Source organism: Martes martes (genome assembly GCF_963455335.1).
Source record: "Martes martes genome assembly, chromosome: 4".
NCBI lineage: Eukaryota > Metazoa > Chordata > Mammalia > Carnivora > Mustelidae > Martes > Martes martes.
The window spans coordinates 140,133,436-140,158,416 of NC_137891.1; the positions used below are offsets into that span (position 1 = coordinate 140,133,436).

The following is a 24,981-nucleotide window of genomic DNA, read 5'->3' on the forward strand; positions in this document are numbered from 1 at the left end:
CCCTGCTCAGCAGGACAGTCTGCTTCTCCCTCTGCCCATGCTCATGCTCTCTCTCTCTCTCTCTCTCAAAAAACCCAAAATCTTTAAAATAAAATAAAATCGTTCTAAGATGAGTAAGATGTCAATGCGCTCAATATATCCAGCCAAATGCTGGTCATCTTGCTCTCAGCTCCTGAGAGTTCTGCCTCTGTCCCCTCAATATACATTACAGTATCTCAACACCACAAGGCACATGGCCGCACTTTGCTATTTAATATTTCCTGGGGGAAAAAAATCTCCTGAAAATCATCTAGCTTTTCCTCATTCCAAATTAACCAAGTTGAGCTTACATAAAGTAAGCTACCTCAGATGAATCCAGGGCTCAGCTGACTCTGCTAAGATCTGAAATCACAGTTCTTGAGTACAAGGATTTTAAACCTAGTACAGAGAACATTTTGTCTTCCAGCTAGGACATCCAAACAGAATACAATATCTTCTTTTAAAAAAAAGTGTTTTCTTTCTGAAAGTGAAAGAGCATTCTGCAGTTCAGGAAAAAAAAAAAAAAGACATCAAGAAATAGTGGCTTATTTTGCTTTAATATCCCACAGTATTTGTGTGGGACTATGTTGCAAAAACAAGGCAGACATCTGTAGACAAGTACGTCTCACTCTGAGGAAAGAACTGATTGGAGAGAAGGCACCAGAAATTGGATTTTGCTGGAACACATGTAAACAGTGAACGGGGGAGGAATTCACCAAAGAAAAACGAGCTTGCACTGTCATTTCACTGGGACAACCTAAGCGTGAGAAATGGCCTCACTGGCTCCCGCTCAGCCTCCATCCCACATTGTAGTGAACAGAAGCAGGTGCTCGGGAGACAAACACCTGCACAGCAGCAGGGCTTAAGGGCACAACACGGAGTGACGTTAGTAAAAGCCCCTAGGTCCTCTTGCCCACACGGCATCTCAGCTGGCGCTGTAACACTAATGGGCCAGTCGTCAACAACTGGTTAGTGGAAAAACCGAATCTTAAGAAGCCTGGGTGGATACATTTTGTTTGTCCATGCTCTTCAATCAGATGACTTGGAGGGTCCTGAGGCAGAGGGACGTACCGCAACTGGCCTGTCTTCTTAGGTGATAACGGTGGGCGCAGTGCGTCCCGTCCTCTCCTGGAGTTGGGACACCTTCAGAGCGATGGAGATAAGGGGGGCCAACATGACCTGAGGGAGACACAAAGAGAAACTTTTCCATTACTTTCTCTAGACACAGACCCAGAGCTTCAGCCCTCAGATGGCCTCCAAGACCCACATGTCTGACTGCCTCTTCCCACATCCCAAAGGCTCCTGAAACTCGGCAAGTCTAAGCGCAGAGAAGTGTTCTTTCCCTAAAATCTGCTTCCAGCATTCCCCATATTGGTGACTCAACAACATAGCCTAACATCTAAACTTAGTGAACAACTACGAGTTACTCTTGACCCCTTCTTCTCCCACACTGCCCTTGTCCAATCTATTAGCAAATGTAAGTAGTTTTTACCTTCTACACATCTCTCAACGGGCACCATTTCTCTCCAACCTGGGCGATCGATCTCGCTAAATCAACTTTCTCTTTCTCACCTGGAACAATGGTCCTTCTACTTCCGCATCCTCTAATTTGCCGCCCACATTGTCCCCAAAGAGATCTTTGCAAAATGCAACAACACTACCTTCCAACTACTTCTCACTCAGGGGGAAAAAGAAAAGAATTCTGCTGTTGCAGGATATATTTATAAATAAAAATAATTTTTAATTTTTTTTAATGAAAACATTTTTAAAAACCACTTACTTATCTAGCTAAACTGCCCATGTTACAGATGAGAAAACTGAGATCCAAAAAGATGAAGTGATTTAACCAAATGACCCAAGGGCAGAGCCAAGAGCAGTTCATTTCCTACTGCCCACTGTTGCTTTCCCTCATCTTAATCTCCACCAACTCATGATTCCTGGCTGAAAGCAGGAGAAGCAACTCCACGCGCTGAGCACAGCACTTGCCATTCCCCTGGGGGTTCCAACAGTCCCAGAAAGTGCTGAGGCAAAGGTCCAGCAGCTCCAGAGTAAGGGAAGGCATCTCGTGGCTGGAATGGTGATACATCTAGGCACTGTGGGCACCTCACACCCTTCAGACCCCTCGCACCGCCCTCCCCACCTCCCCTCCACCTCCTGACAACTATGGTTCAAAGAAACTTATCTTTCATTCATTCATAAATGTCTACAACATGCCTGGTATTAGGACAAAAGAACACAATTCCCTTCTTTTTCTCCTGCTCTATTATTCTGTGGGTCTACAACGCAGACACCACTGCCTTTGATTTAAGTTTTAGGGACACCTACAGCACAACAGAGATCTTGCAACAATTGAACCTGGAGTCTGGACACGATAAAAAAAAATGTAAAAGTGAAGCCTCCTCTCGACTCTAAGAGCCACACGGTCTCAAAGCTAATCCTAGAATTAGCTTTTAGAATTTCATTTAGAATTTCACATCCCTTGTCTCCTTAAATCCCTATAATACCTTGGAGCGGTAGGAAGTACTCTACCAGGAAACCACGGCTCAGAGCACGGAAACCACTTGCCCGCAGACACATGGCTACTACTCAGGTGGCAGAAACTGGTTTGAAAGCAAGACCTTTCTACATCTAAACTTTATTCTCAAAACCGCTATGCCAAGGCTTTCCAAATGAGTTTCCTCGGATTTTAATTAGGTGTTAGAAGGAAAAGGGCTTAGTAGAATAAGCATGGTGAAATGCCACTCAAACAGGGGTCTTCGCCGCAAGTTTTCTCAGAGCCTGTAAGGTGCCATGTGTGTTATGAATCCTGAAGAAAGGGTTAATGGACCACAACAGCTCCTACACTTTTTTGGCTGTGGAACTCTGGTGGGGAAACATTTGTCAAGACCATTGTGTGAGGAACAAACAAGGTGAAAGTCCCCTGTGTGTCACTGTCTCCCCTCGGCTCCTCCCCTGGGGTGGCTGTCCTTTAAGTTCTCCACCCCACCCCTGCCTCCAGGGTCCCTCCTCACTCTGACGTACTTCTGGAGATCCTCTGGGTAGGTCTGGGAGCCCAAATCACCAGGCCGCCAGTCTGCAGACTCTTCCATATTGACCTTTGTTGTGCTGGGTCATGAGACTCTCTGCTCCACCACCAAATCTGGAACCAGCGTGTGCCCTTCCAGAACAGGCGATCAGACCAAGCAGAGTAGCAAATGACCAGTGACGGACCAGAACGCCAGAAGAGGGGTTGATTTAAAGATTAGTTTTCCTGACTCTGTTGCTCACCAGGCACATGACCCTATGAGCTGCCGCTTAACCTTTCTCTGCCTGTTTCTTCATCTGTGGTAGCGATAAGAATGGGGGCTACCTCATTTGAGACTTCAGTGAGTATATCCACTTGGGTAACGGGTATAGAACAGAGCTTGGCACAGAGAAAATACTGAGATAATGGTTAGCTGTCACTGTTGTTAAGACATACTGAAGGAGACATAGAGAAAACTGAACACACGTGTTTGACCACTGGAGAAACGGGCTGTGGTAACACAGACTCAGGGAAACCACTACTGTTCCCTCTAATGGGAAGCACTAACTCGTCAGGATGCAGGGCCTGGGCATTACCTGAGGGTCCTGGTAGATCTTGGCGATGTCCTTCTCGTAGCTGTCAATGTACAGCCGAATGGTGGCCCCCGCGCTCCCCGTGCCACTCAGCCGAAAGATGATGCGAGAACCGTCGGCAAAAATGAGCCGCAGGCCCTGGAGGAGGGAAGCAGAGATGTGTCCCCCACCTGCTGGAAGGGAGACTGAAGGCTGGCAAATACAAGGGGTTTGTCTGCGGATGGAACTTCCTCCGCACTTGATCAACTGGAAGATCAGGTCCTTGATAAAGGGCAGCAGTTAAGCCCCAGGAGTCGGCCGTGGTCAGCCTGTCACTGCGTCCGGCCAAACGGGGCTGAGCTTACAGGGGGAGAAGCATACCCAGCGTCAGGTGGGAGATCTGATCCGGGGCGCAGGGGTCCTGGATGACACAGGCCGGCACTCCCCACCTCTCCCCACTCCCCTGTAATTTATGGCCTAACCATTCCAGTTTGAAGCCTAATAAATAAGTAAACAAATAAGTCGCCAGATACAGAAATCTGATCCCCAGATCAGGAGGAAAACATGGACAGAATGGGCTGAAACCGGAGCAGAAGAGGAAGAACTCTCACAATACCAACAGAGAGGCTCAAACGGAGAGCAGCAGGCCGCACGCCGCAGGTGAAGCCAGCTATGACCAAACCAGCAAGCAGGAGGCAGCGATCACTCTCCCCTCGACGCCTGAGGACTCAAAGCGGGGCCCACGTGGGTGCCATGCCAACCCGTGCCCCCAACTCCCTGCTGCCTTCTTCTTTCCTCCCTGGCAGCATCTCACATCCTCAATAACCTTCTTGCTTCAGGAGAATTGAGGCTAAAGATTTTCGGGTACATATTCTGTCACCTGAGGTAGGAAGAGTCAGCAAGGCAGCGGTCTGAGAGCTAGTCCTCGTGAGCCTATCACTCTTCTATACAAAGAACTTCAAAGTCGGACACCAACCAGAAGGAGAGACACCGCTCCTCAGCTGCTGTTTGTCACCAAATCCCGTTCCGTGTCTAATCGTGCCATTCGGCAGTGAAGACAGCAGAGGAAATGCACACAGTACCTTCCTGATTCCATCATCATGGGGAGGATACCGTTCACTCCCATTTACCATTTCTTGCTTCTAGAAACATACCAGGTTGGTCTACCTCTCCCACAGCTTCAACTTGAAGTCCTTCCACTTGATGGCGGATGCTATGTCTACTTCAGAGGATTCTCTCTCCTACCTGGCCTTCCATCTAAATCTTCAGACTTTCTGATTATAGAACATGAAGCTGTTGAGGGCAGCAAACAGCACCCATGCTCATGCCAACACCCTTCCCACACATGCCTCAGCTCCCCCCGCTCGCAGATGCTGGCTGTAGCACAGAATTGTGGGTTACTTTCCCTAATCTCCCGTTTTTTCTCTGAAGGCTTCTCTACAAAACTTCTGCCCTGCCATCCTGTGGACCCCACTCTGCCCTCTTCCATACCCACCTCCTACTCTACCCCCGGCCTCTCTTTATCTCAGACGTCGCTTACAATCATCTGTACCAGACCCAGAGTTCTCACAGAGGGTGAACAGGCATAGAGAAGAGAGCCCACTGGGCCAGCATTTTGAGGATGGGAGACTCCTGGTGCTCAGGGTCGCTGTGGCTATGCTCCAACCACCCACCCACTGCCCGCTCTCCAGACAGACACTCTATCGAGCCTGCAGTCCCCCTCCTTCAAAGCTGTCGGCTACCTTGAGAAGGGCTGGGCCAAACATCTCGGTCCATCAGGAAAAAGCAAACTGGAAAGCTGTAAAATAATTTTCATCTCCTTCTTTATTATCTCTGCTTCTAAATTATTAGTGGCGAGTCCGTCCTGTGACAACAGCAGAACCAGAGGAGAGAAGACCCCGGGCCCCGGGTGTTTGTGAGAAGCTTAGATGAGGGCCGACCCAGCCTGCAGCCTTGGCTCCCTGGCACCCAGAGAGGGAAACCCTAACAGCTCTGTTTCCATCCAGACATGATTCAGGTTCTCAACTGTGATGTCCCGCTACGTATGCACCACCGTGTTGGACTGGCTGCGTGTCACGTGCTGCAGATGGTTAACGGCTAACATTTCTAAGTCCAGAGTGCCTCATCAATTTTTTTTTTTTTTTTTTTTTTAGAAATCAGAACATACCAGAGAAAGGTCTATGATAATGCCACCACTCTCACCGCTGGCATTCTGCTATCATCTCCTGAGAGAAAAAGAGGGGACTGATATCTAAGGCAGTAGTTCACCTTTTCAGCTTCAGATTCTAGGGCTCCTTTCTGCACACACATTCAACACAATGTCTTGCACGAATTCTGGAGGACGTAAAAAATCCCTCTGGAGCAGGGGCTAAGAATTCCAGAATGAGGGCACAGGGGAGTACACAGAACCAGGGAAAAACCCATTTCCCCTATGAGTATATTTGCAAGTTATGTATGACCCAGCAGAAAGCTGGCAACTGTGCGGAGAAAAAGTGGGGGCTGCGAATAGAAATAGAAAATAGGGGGAAGAAAAAGGCTCAAGCAGCCTTTTTCTTTTTTCTCTTGAGATTTCAGAGATGAAGCTCTGAGGCCTCTCTCCCATACACATAAATCTGTTCCTACCTGATTCCTTGAAACGCTTCCATCCACTGGATCACTGTATTCAAAGTTATCAATTTTCTCCACAGTGTAAACTTTGTCACCCACTGAGAACTGCTTCCCCACGAAGGAGCGGTCAGATATCAGGGCCTCCAAGTCCTTCATCATTTTGTTGGCACCCTCAGCCTCCACCTCCTCATAATCGTACCTGCAAGAAGTTGCAGAGGTAGGCCCACACACTCCCTTTGGATCACCCCGAGACAGATCACCACTTCCTTCACCATCTGTTTGGGCCTCCCCCCTCCACCCCGCAAAACCCCCCCGGCTGCAGAAGCTGGCAAAAGGCTGGGCCTGTCCGTCTCTGGGGAGGGAGCAGGTCAGGGATGGGAGGAAGGCTTTGCGGGGTTTCAGGGAAGGGTCAGGAACTTCTGAGTAAGCAGAAAACTCCCATTTGGCTTTTCTACAGAATAAGTTCTAGAAGCTTCAAGGGCTTGTGAGAGATTCTAACATCTAATCAGTGCATCCCCAAGAGGTAGAATTAAATGCAGGGTTATCTCCCGAGGACTCTGCATCAAGAACATGAGTCAAGCACTTCTCTTTCAAACTCCTAGAGCTTCTTCGGGATAAATGCTGGGACAGTTCCCAGTCTGGGACCTGCCTGCGGCTGCTGAGATTTTTGGCACAAGAGCGTTCCGGTCTCCACGGGAGCTTCCTAAAGTGAGGCCAAGTTTTCACTGACCAGAGAGAAGGGGCCAAACCCTAACTCTGTACATCGGAAAACAGCTCTGTAACTTTCAGTGAGGGTGGATTCTGGTCCAAAGTGCTTTGGGTTCACCCTGACAGAGGAGGCCTGATGTAGATACAAAAGGATCAAAGCAGAAAAAGAAATAAAGAAATAAATAAAAATCATCACAAAAGAAATTCTATGACTGTTATTATTACTCCCAGAATTGTTTCTGACTTCTTTCTTATGAGGTTAAAGACTCTGACAGGTGGCTTTTCTTGACCCTGTGGCACACACCCTCTTGAGAGTTATTTTTTAGAGGCTCAAGACAGCAGAGTCTGTATTTATTTGCGATAGCGAAACAAACATGATATGTGCAAGATGACACCATCTGAGACATGAGAAATACTGGGGAGTTAAGGCCAACCTGTTCAGGCTCCAGGATTCTACCGATCAAGGACAGCAGTCCTCTTAATCTTGAAGTCAGCTCTTTCCCCTAGTTAACATGATAAACAGCAAGAAATCACAACCAGGTGTCTGTGCTTTCCGCCTGTGACCTTTGGCTGTTTAGGGGAAGTGTTCTACAAATCCTAGGCACAGAGGGGTGTGATGGAAAGAATCTGGACTTTGGCATCAGAACGAGCTACGAATCTAGCCTCTATCACTTACTAACTGGGCAACTAGGAGCAAGTTGCTTCATCTCGCAGAATCTCAGCCGCCTTACCACTAACTGTTTTGAGGCTGACATAAAACAATGCCTAGCACTCCTGTTAAGTAGATGAAGGGTGTCTTAACTAACTAGAAATGCAGGTTCTAGGGACTTGATTTGCAATAGTTAGCAGTTATCTGAAATTAATACAAATATGTTAAAATGGTTTTTATTTTTTATTTATTTTTAAGATTTTATTTATTTATTTGACAGACAGATCACAAGCAGGCAGAGGGGCAGACAGAGAGGAGGAAGCAAGCTCCCTGATGAGCAGAGAGCCCGATGCAGGGCTTGATCCCAGGACCCTGGGACCATGACCTGGGCCGAAGGCAGAGGCTTTAACCCACTGAGCCACCCAGGCGCCCCTAAAATGGTTTTTAAATGGAGACTTTTAACTGATTCAAGAGTGACCTCTTCTCTGAACAAACCTTCTAACCTTATTCCATTCTAGTTACTACTCACTTGTTAACTCGTTCATTTATTCATTCAAAGCATATTTACAGTGTCATTAGGAGTGAGATGTTCAGTGATAGCAGAAGCACAGAACCAGACATGGTCCTGCCTTCATGACACTCTAGAATCTAGTGAGCCCATGACTGCTGTTCTGAATTACCAGGCTTTCCCAGTTCTTAGAAAGTAGAGATTCTTGCTGTGGCTCCCAGGGCTACTGCTGCGGTACCACGTGAACCTTATTACTTAGACCTTCCTCAGAAGAATGACTTGCAATGAAGAAGAAGACAGCAACAGCCTTCTCTCTCAAGTTGATTAAAAGGATTCCGAGGAAGGAGGCTGAGTTGATTAAGGTTTAATTCTTACGGGACTATCCAGAGACCATGGACTGACTATTTAATCTGTGGCATAGTTTTTAAATTCTCTAATTTAACTCACCTATTTTATAGAAAAGGCAACTGAGGCCCAAAGAAATTACATCTATGCATTTCTTACCGATTAGCAATTCATCTACTCCCTTTTTCTCATAGTTCCTTTCAATAATTAGAATAGTGAGGTCTAGGAAAATTTTTGTTAGATTTTTACACTTACTGGGGGAAAGGCAAGTTGGAATTAGTGAAAAGCACTTCTCAAAAAAAAAAAATTAGTGCCTTTTAAAAACAGAAGTATGCGTGGAAAAGAAGAATTACTATGTACTCTAAGTATTTTGTTCACTGCCCAATCCCCAGTGCCTGGCAGAAAGTAGGCACACAGTCAGTATTTATTGAATCAATGAATGAAGTATTGACAAGTATGCAGCCTTTGGGGACCTATTTTAATGAGTCAGAAAAGTTGATTTAGACTAAGCATAATTGTTTCCATAATTTCAGAAAGAAAAAGAAAAGTTTCCATACTTTGAGTGTCCCAGAGTTTATAAAACACTTTCAGACTCATATTTCATTTAATTCACTCAATGGCAGACTGTTATTACCATTTCTACAAATGAGGAAAATGAGGACAGTTTTCTGTTAGAGAGAGGTTAAATGACTTCCCAACTCACTAAGGGGCAGAAATAAAATTCTAATCCATTCTTCTGAGTCCAAATCCAGCGCAATCATCATGTCCACCTCTGTATATTTAAAAGGCTTACAAAACATTTATTCTTTTGAATACATTAACTAAATTTTTTAAGCCTTGTTCTTTATGGCAGACATAAAAGGCAACCCTGACTGAATTATTTTAAAATCCCTCAATTTGTAGAGGCTAGATGAACTAGGGTTTTATTATCACTTGAGAAACAGGAAAAAAATCTACACCCATGAGAACTCTCTCAGGGCACTTCCTCACCCTACCTCTGTACCCCAGCCAGGCTGGGACTTACCTAGTGAAGAAATTCCGGCCATACTTCTGCCAGTGATCTTTGAGAATGTCCTCCACACTCTGTTTGCGGGTGGCCAGAATGGAGAGCCAAGCGAGGACAGCCCAGAGTCCATCTTTCTCGCGGATGTGATCAGAACCTGGCCAGGGGGCAGCAAGCAGCTTTGAGAAACATGATTTCTCCAAAACATTTGGGAATAAACTCAACAGTAAACATGGAGACCCAATCAAAAAAGTCATAAAACTTGACTGAGGAACTTGAGTACATGGAAGGAACCACATATGGAACAAAGCAACATAATATTGGAAAGAAGTTGATGCTTCCCAAAGTGATCTAGATATTTACAGCAAATGCCAATAAAAATGTCAGAGGGATAATCTGGTGGAACTGGATATAGCAATTACAAAGTATAAATGTGAGCAGAAAAAAAACAAACAACAGAAGAACATGCCCATCATAAATACTCAATAATTAAAACCCTGACAGCCTAATGGAACAAAAGAGGGCACCTAGAAAGAGACCTAAACATGTGTATGACTTGAATATATGATAAGGGTGTTACTTCAAGGCTGTAGGAAAAGAAGGAATTACTTTTTAAGTAGTATTTAGCTATCTAGCTAGACAGTTGGGAAAAAAAATCAGTTTTTTCCCCTATAAAACACCACACCAAAAAGATTTCCAGGTAAATTACACATTCAAATATAAAATTTGAAAAGCTTTAAGTCCTCGAAGATATATAAAAATAAAAGATATATATAGATATAAATATAAGATATACAATATAAATATAATAGAAAATATACATAAATATATTTTTTAAGTCTTGGGAATGGCAAATACAGGTAAATTCAGAATTCATAAGAGAAAAAAAATCTATGTATTTGCCTACTAAAAAAAAATTATTGGGGCGCCTGGGTGGCTCAGTGGGTTAAAGCCTCTGCCTTCGGCTCAGGTCATGATCCCAGGGTCCTGGGATCAAGCCCCAGTTTGGGCTCTCTGCTCAGCAAGGAGCCCGCTTCCCTTCCTCTCTATCTGCCTACCACTCTGCCTAATTGTGATCTCTGTCTGTCAAATAAATAAATAAAATCTTTTAAAAAAATTATCATTTCTATCTGCAAAATAGCTATAGGTAAAAGTAAAAGGCCATTGGCAAACCTTAAAAAAAAAAACCGATTTGCAACATAAAGTAGATGTTTAATGTACCTCAATATAGAAAAAATTTACATGTTAATAAGGAAAAAGCAAAACTTCAATAGAAAAATAGGCCAAGGATATAAACAATCACTGAAGAATATATACAGGTACCCAATTTGTAAGAAGGTAGCATTATTTTTTAAAAAACAATTGAAGTTAAAACCCCAATAAGAAACTGCTACTTGCTTGACAAATGGCCACAGATTTTAAAATGAGAACACCTAGGATCAGGAGAGGTAGAAGGGCAATGGGGTTCCAGCATGCCACTGCGGGGAGAGGTACAACCTTCCAGAGTCCAATTTGGCAAAAAGTATCAAAACCTTAAAAAATGGACCTACTTGTGGATCCAGCAACTCCAATCCAGGGCATCTTTCTTTAGCCAAGAGGGCTTTGGTTAAGTCAACTATGGCACATCTGTCCCCTTCCAAGGTACCTGCTAAAATCTTTACCAGAGCTAACACACTGGCTCATCTCAATGTGCTTATGTGCATGGAGACCCTCTTCCAAGAACCTGATACAGCACACAACTCTCCTTTTCAGCCCTTAACTTCCTCGTTCTAAAAGCCAAACAAAACGGAACAAAGTCTCCACACATGGACCATACTGAGCGCTACTTTCTGACTCCTGAATAGGACCCAGTACAAACCCTCTCCCACAATGCTTTGCACATTATCATGCCTTGAACTCTTCAAGTGCCTGTGCCACTGGGTCTTATTGTTCTTAGAACATCAGAGTGTCTCACAATGTTGGCTACGTAGTAGCCATGAGTGAAGTCTGTTTTCTTCCTCTTTTTGTCCTTTTAGACCCAACTCAGATGTCCTCTCCTGTCTGGGACTAGTACCCAGCTCCCCTAGGCAGTTAAGAGCTACGTTCTCTTCCTTCCCTCACAGCGACCCGCTCAAACCCTCTACTGATTTATGAGCCTTTCACCCTGTTTCTCACCTATTTCTTTTTTTTTTTTTTTAAGATTTTTATTTATTTATTTGACAGACAGAGATCACAAGTAGGCAGAGAGGCAGGCAGAGAGAGAGAGGGGGAAGCAGGCTACCTGCTGAGCAGAGAGCCCGATGTGGGGCTCGATCCCAGGACCCTGGGATCATGACCTGAGCTGAAGGCAGAGGCTTTAACCCACTGAGCCACCCAGGCGCCCCTCTCACCTATTTCTTAGAGACATCTTTTACTTATCCTTACAACGAAGTCTGGTAACTAGAAACGCACACTGAATACATAAACAACTGTAAGGAGTGCAATGAATGAGTTTATCGGTTAATTAATCTACTACAACATTTTCTCTTCCTCTTTTTGGCTCAAAAACACAATTTTTTTTTTTTCAAAAGACCTTCTCTTCAATAAGATACCACTTTTAGAAACCACAGTTCTCAGAACCTGGAAGCTGACAGACCTGGAGATGTTGGGCAATACTTCTACGTAGCACTTTATGTAACAAATTCTTGGTTTACCGAATTTCATGATCTACGGACTTTTATTTGCCTGTATTGCTATCTCAAGAAACAACAATGAGCTCTTGGGCCCTTACAGCATTTGCAAATGTTGTTTTGGCGATAGTTCACCCTGAGCAGCAAGATTCTGGCAGCTTCCCTGATATACTGCGAATTCATGACAAAAGTACACAGCTTGGAATTATTTGTCTATGCTCCCATGGGTATTTTTTCTTCCCTCCTTCCTTTTTCTTTTCTTCTTCTTATTTTGTATTTATTTATTTCTTTAGGCTAGACTGAAAGCATAAGGGGCAGTGTCCCTTTGTGTTTTTCCTGCCCTAAGTAAAGAATTCTGCTTTTTCTTTTATGCAGAAAATAAAATGAAATCTAAAGATCTTAACCAATTCTGACGGAGTTACTCAGAGATAACTGAATCACACATCTAATACCATCAACCAAATATCTGTCTTGGATAACATAGATAAAATATTCTATTCCATTTGCAAGATCCCTAGTCTCTGGAACTTCTTACTACTCTCACTAACCACCATCATGTAATCAAAACTCTAGGTAACTCTAATACTCAGAAAGTCTGGGTACATTTCTTTTCCTTTTTTTTTTTTTTTTTTTAGGATTTACGTCTTTTATTTTAGAGAGAGAGCAACAGCTAGAACAAGTGGGGGAGCAGAGCGAATCTCAAGCAGACTTCCTGCTGAGTGTGGAGCCCAACATGGGGCTTGATCCCAGGACCCTGAGATCATGACCTGAGCTGAAATCAAGAGTCATGCTCAACCGACTGAGCCACCCAGGTGCCCCAAAAGTCTGGGTACATTTCATTTTCTTTAGGATTTTGATGAATGAGGACAAGTTACAAGTAAAAAAAAAAAAAAAAAAAGGCAATGGCGTATGTGTGTGTGTTTTTAAAGATGCTGCTATTGTAGTCATGGCAGTTGTGTTTCACTGGAAGTTGCTTGTATTTAAGAGTCATGAAACCTCGGGGCACCTGGGTGGCTCAGCCATTAAGCGTCTGCCTTCAGCTCAGGTCATGATCCCGGGGTCCTGGGATGGAGTCCTGCATCAGTATCCCTGCTCAGCAGAGAGCCTGCTTCTTCTTCTCCCTCTGCTGCTCCCCCTGCTTGTGCTCGCTTGCTAGCTCGCTCTCTCTGTCTCTGTCAAATAAATAAATAAAATCTTAAAAAAAAAAAAGAGTCATGAAACCAGAATCTAAAACTCTTGTTATTTTCTAGCTTAACTTTTCCAGCCTCAGTTTCCTTGACTGTAAAATGGGAATAATGTTACCCTTCTCACACAACTGTAAGACTTTACTGTGATAGAGGGTAGAAATATTTATTAACTGCTAAGTACTATATAAATGCAAATTACCATTATGGATAAGGGAAAAATAAGAAATTTTGGGGGGGAAATGAGTGCTTTCCACTACCTTATTAAGCTTTCAAAAATAATGGCTCTTAACTGTACACATTGGTGATAAAAATGTAATATAACCTAGTACATTCTTTTCTCCGGGCAGTGGCATTACAGTGTTTTCCTCTTCTTCCTCATCTAATTTTCCCATTATGAATGTGAATTACTGCTATCATTTCTTTTAATTTAAAAAAGGGAAAAGAAGCCAGGCTCCCGTAATTGTGAGGAAAGGGAAACACCGCCAGCAGGCACCCCTAGTCCTAGCTAACACAAAGGCAGTGGTGGGCTTTGCACGGGGTCTCTTCATACTCGGTCCAGCTCAGGGACTAACTGAGTGCCTGGGAATTCTGCCCCTTCAGCATCTTCAAACACCTGTCACTTTACTTCGGCCTAATCAGCACCTTGTGGTAAGTATACACTCAGCTCGGTCAGGGCATATTCCAGGCCTCAGCCAAGAAAAATGTCAACCCTTGCTGAAGGAGCCAAAAGCTAACAGTCTGGGGATTAGTTTCCATTTACCAGTCTGGGCATCTTGGGAGTGCCGGGCGCCTGCCTCTACCAGGTGACAGGTCTGAGGATGGGGCAGTGGCTACTGAAGAAGAGCTGCACGGAGTTGTCTGAAAACACTTGCATCTGGCTGTCACGTCTCTCTCTCTTTCTCTCTCTGCCCATCTTTAGCTCCCTTTTGGTCGTCGTCGTCTTCTTTTTTTTAAGATTTATTTTACCCATTTAAGAGAGGGGGAACAGGGGAAGAGGTAGAGGGTGAGGGAGTGAGAGAAACACAAGCAGACTCTGTGCTGAGTGTGGAGCCCAACCTGGGGCTTGATCCCATGACCCCGAGATCAGACCTGCGCCAAAACCAAGAGTCAAATGCTCAAACCAACTGTACCACCCAGGCATCCCTCCCTTTTGGTCTTTTTTTTTTTTTTTTTAAAGACTTTATTTATTTATTTGATAGAGAAAGATCATAAGCAGGCAGAGAGAGAGGGGGAAGCAGGCTCTCCACTGAGCAGAGAGCCCGACGTGGGGCTCGATCCCAGGACTCTGAGATCATGACCTGAGCTAAAGGCAGAGGCTTTAACCCACTGAGCCACCCAGGCACCCCTCCCTTTTGGTCTTCTAAACGCACTATTCCTTCTGCCTGAAAATGTCTACTCCATATATTACCTATTAGCCTGGCTAACATCTCCTGCAATTACTTTCCACTTCACCCCAACCCAGGATGGCTTTCTTATTGCCCTCCATGCTCATCCCTACTCTATCCTACCTGTCTGTTCTTCCCCCACCTCGACTCTGAGGCGTATCCTGGGCTGATGCCTGCATATCAAACATCAATAAGGGTTTTCCCCAGGAGTGGTCAGACCCCAGCTGACTGGCTGGCAGGTCCAGCAGACCTGCTCTGTCTGCAGTCTTATCCTCTTTGGCATTTATGGCACAAATGAATTTACTCTGAAACGAGAGGCAAGCTCCTCAGGAAGCCTTTTCCAGATCACTCCAGCCTTCAGGGCCTCTTCGCCAGCCACCACCAGACTTTCCCTTTAGCAATGAACCCCATATTGCCTTGTGACTACCCCGGAACTGGGTCCTTGGAGGAACATACTAAGTGTCTGACGGGCAGGAGCCGCGTCATAACGCAAACCCCATCATGTGCTCAACAACTATGAATCAGTGACCACCATGTTCCAAGTTCATGAGAAAATACCAAGATGTATAAGACATGTTACTTGCCCTCACAGATCAGCACAGACATACAGGGGAGGGAGACAGACATGCAGGTAATAGTTTAACTGAGTTAGTTATAATTAGGTTCTCAGCCTAGTTTTAGTGCGGTATTCTGTCTGGGAAATCTCCAGAGACGGGTTGTTCTAACTTTCCCATGGGGACCTCACCTACAGGAAAATACACTCAAAAGCTGTGCAAATCAGAATGTGCAGAGAACCAGACAGAAAATAGGATCCCCGACACCACAGAACCAGGTTAGGTGCCCTGCCAGTAAAGCTCCCAGGGCCCCTGCATATCACCATCGATCACTCTGCATACTTGAATTACCTGGCCGGGGTCTGATGACTTCTTGCCCCAAATGTGGATTCTACAGAGCCCTGCACGAGACCATACCCATCTGCCCCCAGAGCCTCCTCAGTAACTGGGATGCGGTTAAAGTTCAATAAACATTTGAGGAACGAGTCAATGCAAAGACGTACAAACATAAAAAACTTTTCCTAAGAAATTAAAATTAAGAGAAATGTGCAAAGCATCAATGCTGAACTTCTTCAAATCATCACTCCTATAGCATGCATCATTGCTAAAACCTTTTAAAGATGAAGCAGGAAAAACTTTTACTAACCTCTAGACCTGGCCAGATCATAATTTACTGGCATATTTCTACACACCAGGTTCATCCTCAACGGTCTCCTATCCCTTTCCCCAGCCCCCCATTTTCCTGGGGAAGTTTCAAAAGCAGTGACATTCTATTCTATCTGCAACTTCACGTTCTATTTCCTTCCCAATTTCCCAACAAATTCAAGATGGGACAGAACACCACTTCTGCCCTCTGCCATTGTGTGTAAACATGGATATCATCATCCACAGTTAGGGGGGAACAATAACTCTGCACCGTGAGATCAGCCAAAAATAATAGGTTCCGCCTGTCTCGTTCTGGTGCCCATTTCTGAGTCCCTTTACCCCGACATTTGTAATGCTGATGCGTGAGGAAGTGTCCCAGTCTTTGTGGCTATGATGATCCTGAGAGGCCATGGCTGTCCCTGCATCATGGACAGACTAATGTATGCTTGGGAACATGAGTAATATTATGGTTTGTGCTCTGAAATGCTAGTGGTTTGTTTGGTGAGCCGGTTCTTCTGAAGCCTGACTCCTTCGCACCTCTTTGCAAGTCAACTTCTCTTCCTTTATAAAAGCTCATCTGTTCTCACGAACACCTTAGGTTCCCGACTCTGGACTACGGAGTGGGAATGGGTGAGTCCCCACAAGAGGTAAGGTAAGGATTCTCCACTGAGGTGGATGTTTAAGTCCAACAGCACTGCCTGCCAACTCTGATTCCAACAACACACAGGAAATCACACCAAGTGACTTTGAAAGTCTTTTCATTTCCAACACCAGGATTTTGTTTGTCTAACTGGAGGGTGTCATGTGAATACTGTGGTCACTCACTCATTTATTCAGCAAGTTTATTCCACGCTGGCCTTTATAGGCAGCTCTGGGGATATGATGGAGAGTAAGACAGCTGTGATTCCTGTCTTCACATAACACAGTCTAGTGGAGCACTGGCTAGATTAACTAGATGTTAATCAAGTAATCGTTAAGTAATTTTTAAATCACAGCTGTAATATATGCAACAAAGGAGAAGTGTGTGTGCCATGAGAGCCAATAGGTAGGGGAATGGACCCACAGTGGAAGGTTAGGGAGGCTTTCCCGAGAAAATGCTCCTGCTCTCATCTGGAAAAATACAGAAATAAAGGACACTGTACTCAATGAAACTACGGAACTGAAATACCACAAAGCTTGTTTAGTCACTAGTGTCCGCCCTGAGAAACTCTGTAAAGAAACTGCGGGAAGCACTCACCAGCAAGGGACTAGAAGGTGGAAATTAACTCCTCTATAAACAAGGAGATCAGAAGTTCAGTTAAATGACTTCAGCTGCTACTCATTCACAGCAGTAGAGGCTCATAGCTATGCAGCGTTGTTTTTGAACCATTTGTTCAAAATTTTCTTTTTTTCAAAGAGAAAGAGAGTTTGTGGATTATTTTCATGATGCATTCTCTCTTTGGATAAAAGAGATATCAAAGGGAAGATAAAATCACGGTTGGCCCTCAGTATTTGAATGGGTTAATAAAGAGGAACAAACGTTAACAAGAAATAATTTAAAGTCTAATGTCTGGGTTCAAAGAAATCAATCCCTCAAATGTAACATGAATGACAAATTTTCTTGGCAAATTCTCCTGAGTAAAAACTTAAAGGGACTTCATTAGCCACATTATATGGGCTAAGCAGTATTACAAAATGCCCTGAAAGCTAATATAAGTGAAAGTTATTTCCAAATAAGCACAGGGCCCGGTTCTCTAGAAATAATCCTCCCACTCTAGTCTTTACTTCTTAGATCACACACGGATTTGGGCTCAGTTCTGGACCTGATCTAGGAGAGGCACTGGAGAACTTGGAAGCATCGAGAAGCTAGTGCTGGGTATACAAACAACGAGGAATGAGCAGGAGGACTAAGGATGGGTAGCCTGGACAGGAGAGGACCTGCAAGCTGCTTTCCAGTAGGTCAAGCCCTGTCACGTGAGAGGAGCCCCTTGTGCTATCTCTCCAGGTGTGTTCCCAGCCTGTCCACTCAGGGACTCCTAATGGCTCCAGGCTTGGCATCCACCTTACCCAATGCTTCCCACATGGATCTCTGGGGCAATATGTCACTAGATATAACACACACACACACACACACACACACACACACACACACAGAGATGCAGCTAACTGTTTGGGTAAAACTGTACAAACAAGATCCCTTACAGTAGAATGTTTTGGAATCTTTGAATGCTACTATCATTATGAATATCCAAGACAGAAAGCTGTGTTTCAAGTTTTCCGATCTCTGTTGAATTCAGAACCCTTTCCTGGAATTCATATCCTTCCACACACCCAAACACCCTGGGAAACCTTGTTCTAAGCTTTTCTCCCTTTCACTCTGTTCAGCACTGATACAGGTGCAGGGGGTTAGGAAACCAAAGATTAAGACATGGTCCCTGCCTTCAAAGACAGCTTCGTCCATAAAAAAGAATGCTTGAAAGCAAGTCTGCACTTAATAACATTGGGGGGGATGGTATTTCATGGAATACGACCACCTCACAGGTTCATGTGCATTCATCTGGTATCCTACGCAGTAACATGGCATCATCCGTATTTTACAAAGTAGCATAAGGCTAAGCAGTGGCCTTGTATTCTCTGACCAAAGACAGAATGCTGGGAAACCATCGAGTCTTCTTTGTGGACACTGTTCTGTCCCAAGACTCATCCATCTTTCTTACATCCTCCAATTCTATCAAGTCAATTCATTACCAAGGAGCATTACCACTCCTTCTAGGACATTACATTTCTTAGAGCCTTGTATATAGGTGTCTTAAATTTACCAGCTCGTTCTACCCACCCTACCCCAGGACTTGAAGGAAATGAAATAAAATCAGTATTCAACCTGGTCTTCAAATCAGTATTTAACCTGGGATGAATTACAACTCAGTTGCAAGGCTTACAGAAGGCTAGATTTTGATCTTTGCTTTGCTTTGGTACTAAAGGCCCAAGATCAGTACTTTTATTTCAAAATATTGGGTAAAAAGACTAAGAGGAGAAGAAATACAGCCAGTGATGTACCTTGTAACCTGGCTGGAGACCAACACATGGATAAGGGCCACATGCCTGAATGGAGGGTTAGAAAGGTGAGAAACTGACATGGGTAGGATGAGGCAGTAGGGAAGGTCATGGAAGTAGGACTTCTGGTCAGCATTTGGACAGGCAGAGAGGAGGAGGGAGAGCACAGAGTGTAGGGCCTAAGGGTCCTGAAAGGTCCCCCAGCCTGCCATGTTCCCCTCCCTCATCACGCTAACCATTTTTTGCAGACCTCCTCACGGACAAGGACATGGTTCTCATCTCCTGATCACCTAGCAACTTCCATCCACCCTAAGGGCCTCCTTCCATTTAACCTTAATGAATCATAACTTGTTGCTACAGCAAACTTGGGCCGGTTCAAGAGAAAGATTTAATGCTGTGAGGCAACCTTCTTTTAAATAAAAACGAAAAACTGACTCGTTCCACCATATTTCTTCCCCAGAAAGGAAAACATTTATAAAAGTTTCCTTGGCCACGGAGGGAAGAAACACATGTTTATCACTGTTTAATCTCTACGGGCTCAGGGACGATGCCGCCGAGGGGGCCCCCCAAACTTCCTGTCTCGGTGGATCTGATCCTCTGGAAGTAAAATTAGCCCTCCTCGGCTAAGCACGCTCACGGCTTTTCAAAATGTGTACACTTCACCAGGGTTGTTATAAATAGACTGCATTTTGATTTAGGACACATCAGCCACCAGTGCTATTTCGGTCCTGCCTTAGCAGTCAGAGCGTCCCCGCGAGTCGTGTTTACAGGAAAGGGCACGGTAGCACAGGGCCATGCACTCACCAGTCCCGAAGCTCTCCTCCCCACAGAGGGACAGTTTGCTCGCATCCATCAAATTCCCGAAAAACTTCCAGCCCGTTGGGGTCTCATACAAAGCGATCTTTGTAGCATTAGCCACCCTTCAAAGGCATGAAATCAAAGTTACATCACAGCAGGACTGTTAGCTTAGCCACATGAGGGGGGGAACTGGCAACCGTTATTGTAATCAAGGGTCCCATTTAGCATGGCTTGGAGGTACACATAATTCTAAGATGGGTGGAAAATCGTAGGCGAAAACTTGTGCACAATGGGCTATTATACGTGGAGTCGGAGGAGGGGGTAAAAGAGGAAGAAGGAATAATTAATTCAGGTCACTGAGGTTAGTATCTTAGAAGGAGCGACAGTAGCAAAATGTGCAAGGACTGTTTTTGAGGCTATTTCCACCCAACGTGTTTGGGACACAAGTCTGCAGCTATCAGCATTCCATAAAGAACAAAGGAAGGATGTTTTGATGCACTTCACGCCACAGACTCATAGAATACTGGGTCTAGGAGGGCACCATTTTACTGTCTAGGACGGTAGGTGACTAGCCTAAGGTCCGCAGAGCCAGGATGAGCAACAGCCTGCTATCTAGCTGCCTGGTCAATGCTCTTTTCATTTCACCAGAAGCCCAGAAAGGACAGTGTCCTGTGGGTCTCCCATTTGTACCAACTCCCCCACACTGCTCCTTGGTCCCCTATCCTCTCCAACACATCTTCTACTTCTTCCTATATATCTGTAGACTATTTAGAACCTTACAGGGCTTTTTTTTTTTTTTTTAAAGATCCCTTTCCCTCTGAAAAGGAAGATGAATCTACATTTCATTCATTGTTTTTAAAGTTCTGCCTTCCAGAAAGCTGACCTTATTGCTAGCAAAGCAATGTCACGTTTAGATTCTAACATTTGAAGAAAATTAAATCTAAGCTTGAAAGCTGAAAGGACAATAAACTTTTACCTGGGTAATGAGTTATTTCCATTGTGATTCTATATGTGCATTATCAATTTTTCCAAAAACTAGAATTAAACTGCTCTTGGATGACACGGAAGTTATTTCCGGGTCTGCTAGGTCTAATTACAACAGCTTGGCCGAAACCAGCTCACAGCTTCAGCTGTAGGGTGTGGACCCAGAAGCACAGGGTTCTAATTCTCGCTTTGACTTAGCTGTGGAGTCTTCAACAAGATGACTAGCCTCTCTGACCTTTGGGGTCCTCTTTAGGATGAGGATTGCTGTGATGATCAATTAAGACTATGAACCACTCTATGAATATTATCTTCAACTTCTTCTTAGCAGAAGGGAAGTTAGCATTGACTGTGTTAACACATATTCCTCCTCTCCCCCACAGTAGGAAACTACTGCACCGCCCAGTTGGGCCAATTAGGATCAAAGGTTCTGGGTTCAAATTCTGACTCAGCCATTTACTAGCTGGGTGACCTTGGGCAAGTTACTTAACTTCTTTGGCCTTTTGTTTTCCCACCTCTAAAGTGGAGTTATAGATAGCATTGACCTCATAAGGTTGGCTTGAGAATTAAATGACTTAAAACATAAAGTGCTTCATGTCTAGCACAAGGCAATGCTCAACAAATACCAGTTATTCCTAGAAGAACCTAGATATATCCATTCTGCTTTCTTCTCTGACCTTGACCTTTTAGTCATTCACTCATTCCTTATCCATTCATTCACCAAACATTTACTGGGCACCTAATATGTTCTAATTAGCATTCTCCTTGGTCCTCATTTACTATGTATTAGTTGTATTTTGTAATTGTTTTAGATGTGGTCTCACAAACCACCTTAAAGCCTTTGTAAATGAGGGGTTATATAATAAATAAATAAATAAGCAAATCTGAGATACCAAGTGTTTGTTATCACTGGGTCCTTTCTCATAAAAACTGAATATAATTTTCCTTAACTATTTGAGCTTTCTGTTTATTTGGATTTTGGAGAAATGAACATTTACTGTGTTTGTGTATGGACGGGCACCCAGGGAGGGATGGACGTGGAATGCTTCTTCAGAAGTTCTCTGACATACTGACCCTCCTTCGAACTGCTCTTTCATTCAAACTCTGTGCACACCTGCTAAAGGAGGGGGGTGGTTCTCCAAAGTGATGTCTTCAGTACAGTGGGGCTGCCATCCACTCATTTCTTCAGTAACACTCAACTGTTCTTTTTTAAAAAGGGTGTGTGTGTGTGTCTACTGTGTGCCAGGCACACCACGGCATACACTTTAGTGAATAAGACAGTCTTTTCTCTGTAAAAGTTTACATTGTAGCAGGGCAGACAGGGAAGCAAACAAGCTATGGAAACAGTGTGGTAAGTGCTGGAATGAAAGAAGCACAGGGTCGAGAGGAAGCACAGAGAGGAGACATCTAATCCAGAAAAAACCCCACCCCTTCCCTCATAAACACTTATATGTGGAATAGAAAAAACAAAACAAACAAACAAACAAACAGACTCTTACATACAGAGAACAAACTGGCGGTTGCCAGAGGGGAGGTGGGTGGGGAATGTTGAAACAGGTGACAGGGATTAAGAGATACAAGTCTTAGAAATGCAGAGCACAGCATAGGGACCACAGTCAGTAATACTGCAATAACATCGTATGGGGACCGGTGGGGACCCGACTTACTGTGGTGAGCACTAATACACAGAATTGCCAAATCAATATGGTGTGGGCCTGACACTAATAAAACACTGTATATTAATTCTATTAATTTATTAATTTATTAATACATTATTTATTAATTCTATTTATTCAATGTTTGACTAAATAGACAGCACACATTGTGCCTCAGATGCCCAAGCTGAGGGGGGAGCAAGAGTGTTCTGGATACAGAGAAGAGCCTGGTGAGGGCCACAGGAATGAAGACCTACCGGTCCAGGGCCCCACTGGTGGGCATGCTGCGGGCAAAGCCTCGGACTCCAGTTTGCTGGAAATACGGAATGCTGAAGATGTTGGCAGCAATGACAGCCACGGAGTCCGAAGGGTTCACAAAGAACCCATGCTTGCCCAGAATCATGTTTCGATCCTTTGGGAGAAGGGGGATTCAAAGGAAGAGCTGTTAATCAAACTGCTAAACAAACAAACAAACAAACAACAACAAAAAACTATCTTACATGGGAGGGTAATAAAATTTTAAATTCTCCAATTTAAAACTAATATCTTTATTCATACTGGGTTCTAAGCACTGGACTTTGTTTCTAATGGCTCTGCATAGTACACCGCTACACCGAAGGCACTCCCATGCCAGAAAACAGAAACTGTTTTCAATTAAAGTGCAAGCACAAACTCCTTCTGAACCAGAATTTCTGCTCTTCCTCCAGAGGCCGGCTGACTTGAACTTCCCAGACCTTTTCCAAACTCTGGAATCAATCACCTCTCTCCCAAAGGAGAGAAGAGATCGACATAAGAAAAGGAAACAATGACTGTTCACATAGTTTGGTGGGTCTACCAGGCATCTTTCGAGGAATAAAGCCGATTTCTTCAAGAAAGGGCTCCTAAATCACAGCCCCTCCATCTGATGCAGGGCCCAGCAAAACACACTGCTACCTTCACCGCCTCCTTGGTGCCTGGTATAAGGGAGTACTCGAGTAACACTGTGTATGGAGGAAAAAACTCCCATCATGCCCTGCTTCAGAAAGGGGCGCTGCAAAATAATGTCTTGAGGGACCCTTTTAATTGTCCAAAATTTTGATATGGGAAATTTTATGTTTTTTTCGGAAATAATGGATTCTGGCTGAATTTAAGAAGAAGAGCAATAAAAATATATTTTCTTCTAAGTAAAACATGTAGTTTTACTAGTAGTACCAACTAGTAGTAGCAGTACCAACGAAAATACATTTCTTCCCTGTTATATAGTCACCAATGTAAATAAAACAGCCTGTTTATTAAAGATACTAAGTGTAGAGAAGGAATAAAAGGTTAATTCTCTCATTATAGTTTTATCATTCAGCTAATGCGAATGACAAATGGGTATATTATAAGGCCAAGATCTTTTTTTTTTTTTTTAAGATTTTATTTATGTATTTGACAGACAGAAATCACAAGTAGGCAGAGAGGCAGGCAGAGAGAGAGAGATGGGAAGCAGGCTCCCTGCTGGGCAGAGAGCCCGATGCAGGGCTCGATCCCAGGACCCTGGGATCATGACCTGAGCTGAAGGCAGAGGCTTTAGCCCACTGAGCCACCCAGGTGCCCCAAGGCCAAGATCTTTTAAAGGGTTGAATAAACCTAGCATGGATTTCTAGAACCTGACCAGCTCATGAAGCACCAGCCGTTATACCGTAACTGAGCCCTGATCACCCTGCCACTCTTAGGCAACAGCAATGTCTAAAACCAAACACATGGGTCCCATTTCAAGGACTCATTCCTATTCAAGAGGGTCTTCTAATAACTTAGCCCTGACCCCATGTGCAGTGAGGACTTCTCGATAGTCACTCACTCATGAAGCCCACAGGGCCTGACGGAAGCAGCTTGCTTCTCCCTGCTTTGTAGGACCAGGCCTGGCCCGCATCAGAGTTCACGGAAACGCCCTTATACCCACCCCATCTCCATCAAAGGCAGCCCCGAAGTCGTGCTCTCCTGTTTTCATGGTCTCCACCAGGTCAGCAGCGTAGGTGAGGTTGGGGTCAGGGTGGTGACCTCCGAAGTCCTCCAGAGGGACACAGTTAACCGCTGAGTTGGCGGGGGCGCCCAGTTCTTCGCAGAGGATCTTCTTCACGTATGGTCCCACGACTACGTAAAATGTGAAACGAAGAATCAGAAACTATGATTTGTTAAAGCATGTCAGGATCGGGGGAGGAGGTGGAGGCATTCTAAGGAGAATGGCGGGAAGGACAATGAGAACATAAAGCCTACGTCCAGGGGCCAGTGGAGAGGTAAGTCTGACTGGGACGGAAGGTTTTGCCAAAAGGAATAATGAGGGGTTTGACTGGAAAAGGTGGGGCTAGTTGATGAAGGAAAATGGGGGAAGGCAGGGGAGTTAGTGTCTATGAAGGCCCTACTACACACCTTGCCAGGGGCTTCACAACCATTTTCTCACTCCTTCAAAAAAAAAAAAAAAAAAAAAAAAGAGCTCACAACATAGTAGAGCTTAGTGCTTAAAAGCTTGGACTCTGGAATTAGAGTGCCTGGGTTCAAATCCCAGCACGGTTAACCATGGGCTGTACAACTGTGGGAAAGTTATTTCATTTCTCCAGGCCTCCAGCTACCCTATCTGCAAAATGAGGATAATAATGGTGGCTACCTAACAGGGCTGGTGTGAGGATTCAACAAGTTAATAGACAGGAAGCCCTGAGGAC

The 24,981-nt window shown here is 44.4% G+C and overlaps 1 protein-coding gene across 4 annotated transcripts in view; it reads right to left on the reverse strand.

Annotated features, from left to right (window-relative positions):
- Positions 1-556: 556 nt before the first annotated feature.
- The window catches only part of PGM1 (phosphoglucomutase 1), a 61,860-nt gene continuing 37,435 nt past the window's right edge, over positions 557-24,981 (reverse strand). For all 4 annotated transcript variants that reach the window (XM_080802628.1, XM_080802627.1, XM_080802630.1 and 1 more), the window contains 7 exons: positions 24,225-24,415; positions 22,558-22,712; positions 19,671-19,786; positions 9,436-9,571; positions 6,217-6,400; positions 3,619-3,753; positions 557-1,197 (listed from right to left, as the gene is read on the reverse strand). In XM_080802628.1, the coding sequence (XP_080658754.1) occupies positions 1,108-1,197; positions 3,619-3,753; positions 6,217-6,400; positions 9,436-9,571; positions 19,671-19,786; positions 22,558-22,712; positions 24,225-24,415 (1,007 nt within the window). In that variant the 3' untranslated portion in view covers positions 557-1,107. The remainder of the gene's footprint in view (positions 1,198-3,618; positions 3,754-6,216; positions 6,401-9,435; positions 9,572-19,670; positions 19,787-22,557; positions 22,713-24,224; positions 24,416-24,981) is intronic.